Below are 1,754 nucleotides of genomic sequence, written 5' to 3' on the forward strand. Positions count from 1 at the left end.
TGAGCGGAAAGGACAGGAGCCCTTGAGGAAGTTTAGGCGGGGGAACCCGCAGAGCCCGGAGGCGACAATAAACTTCTTGTTTTTCCCAGCGCAGCGTCTTCCCTCCACGCCACGCGGCAGCCAATGAACGTCGCTCTTTGCCCAGATTTGCACTCCCATTGGTTGCCGGCCTGACATTCCTTTACTCTAACAACAGAGTTGGATTTAAAGCGGGTTCGGCCGATTATCCCTTTCCTCACATCTCAAGGCAAATCACCGGCGCGTCCCCCCGCCCCTTTCCCTTCCAGCTGCTCCCCACCCCCACGGCTCCTTTTTTGTGCTATGGAAGTTTTCTGTCTGCTCTGAAAGCGCAGCACCGAAGCGATCATCATGCTGAGGCAGCCGCCCTTCTATGAGCTGGTGGGCTACAGGCAGCCCCCTCCCGCCTTGCTGGCCAAACCAGCTCCTGAGCGGCCAGACTTTGCTCCAGAGCCTCTCCAAGGACTCGGGAGTGCCAAGGCGACCGCGGCAGCAGCGGGAGGCCACCTCGCCCCTGCCGCCGGCGTCACGCCCAAGAGTGACCAGAAGACCGAGCAGCAGCAGCTCCGGAGGAAGATCAACAGCCGGGAGCGGAAGCGGATGCAAGATCTCAACCTGGCGATGGACGCGCTGCGGGAGGTGATCCTGCCCTACTCGGCCGCGCACTGTCAGAGCTCGCCGGGGAGGAAGCTCTCCAAGATCGCCACGCTGCTCCTGGCCAGGAACTACATCCTCTTGCTGGGGAGCTCCTTGCAAGAGCTCCGGAGGATCCTAGGCGAGATGAGCGGCTCGGGCCCCCGGTTGCTGCTGGCCGGCCTGCCCCTCTTCGCCGCCGCCGCCCCGGGCCCTGTGCTCTTGACGCCGGGGGCCGTGAATGTCCATCACCACCACGCCCCGCACCCGGCCAGCAAGTACCTCTCGGTGGCCCTGGAGGAACAGCAGTGCGGCCAAGTGCACGTGGCCAGCGGCGCCAGCCTATGCACTTGCGCCATTTGCAAGTTCCCCCACTTCATCCCGTCGTCCGGCCTCAGTTTAGCAGCCGTGCAGGCGCAGTTCTCCAAGTGACTGGCCCACTCCTGACCCGGGACTGCGACGGGGTGGGGGGGTTAGAGGAGAGGAGAGGCGGAAGATCGGACCTGGAGGGAGGGGCGAGGACAAGGACACGTGCGCAGCAGGAGGACTGGCGCGAGCGGGGCGGGGGGGGGAGACCCTCCGTTTAGTTCTCGCCGGGGCCGAACGGCGAGAGTGCAGACAGTTCAGCAGCGGCAGAAAGGAATCTCCGGGGCGTCCGGCCCTTTAACAGGACAAGTTTGCATGCATTTCAGTGTCCTTTCAAATCAGATGTGAGATCGCTTCGCGCGCGCGCGTAGGGAGGCGGGAAACACTGCCAGGGAAAAGTTGCCCAGAAAACTTGCTTTACAGTTTTATAAGGGGCAAAAGACCAATCAAAGTTATGTACCATGAATGATGAGAATTTGTGCGCATTCGCTTTGGAATAAGCCACGAGGCTTGCTTCCAAAGTAAACGTGCTTAATGCTCCACAAAAGTCCGTAACTTAATCATGCCCCTGCAACTGTATTTGTCTTCACCCAGTGCAGTAAGAAGCGTGTGTTGTCGTTTACCTTGGCAACCCTGAGATTCCACCCGTTCTCCCTTATTGCCTAGTATTTAATTGCAGATCGTATAGTCATTAGTCGCCACTGATGTATTGTTTGAAGATAATACCACCACCGCAA

The 1,754-nt window shown here is 59.5% G+C and overlaps 1 protein-coding gene across 1 annotated transcript; it reads left to right on the top strand.

Annotated features, from left to right (window-relative positions):
* Window positions 1–289: 289 nt before the first annotated feature.
* OLIG1 (oligodendrocyte transcription factor 1) lies at window positions 290–1,212 on the top strand. Its single transcript, XM_033146946.1, has one exon. The coding sequence runs from the start codon at window positions 370–372 to the stop codon at window positions 1,081–1,083; it is 714 nt and encodes a 237-aa protein (XP_033002837.1). The 5' UTR covers window positions 290–369; the 3' UTR covers window positions 1,084–1,212.
* Window positions 1,213–1,754: the final 542 nt, after the last annotated feature.

Source organism: Lacerta agilis, chromosome 4 (genome assembly GCF_009819535.1).
Source record: "Lacerta agilis isolate rLacAgi1 chromosome 4, rLacAgi1.pri, whole genome shotgun sequence".
Classification (NCBI taxonomy): Eukaryota; Metazoa; Chordata; class Lepidosauria; order Squamata; family Lacertidae; genus Lacerta; species Lacerta agilis.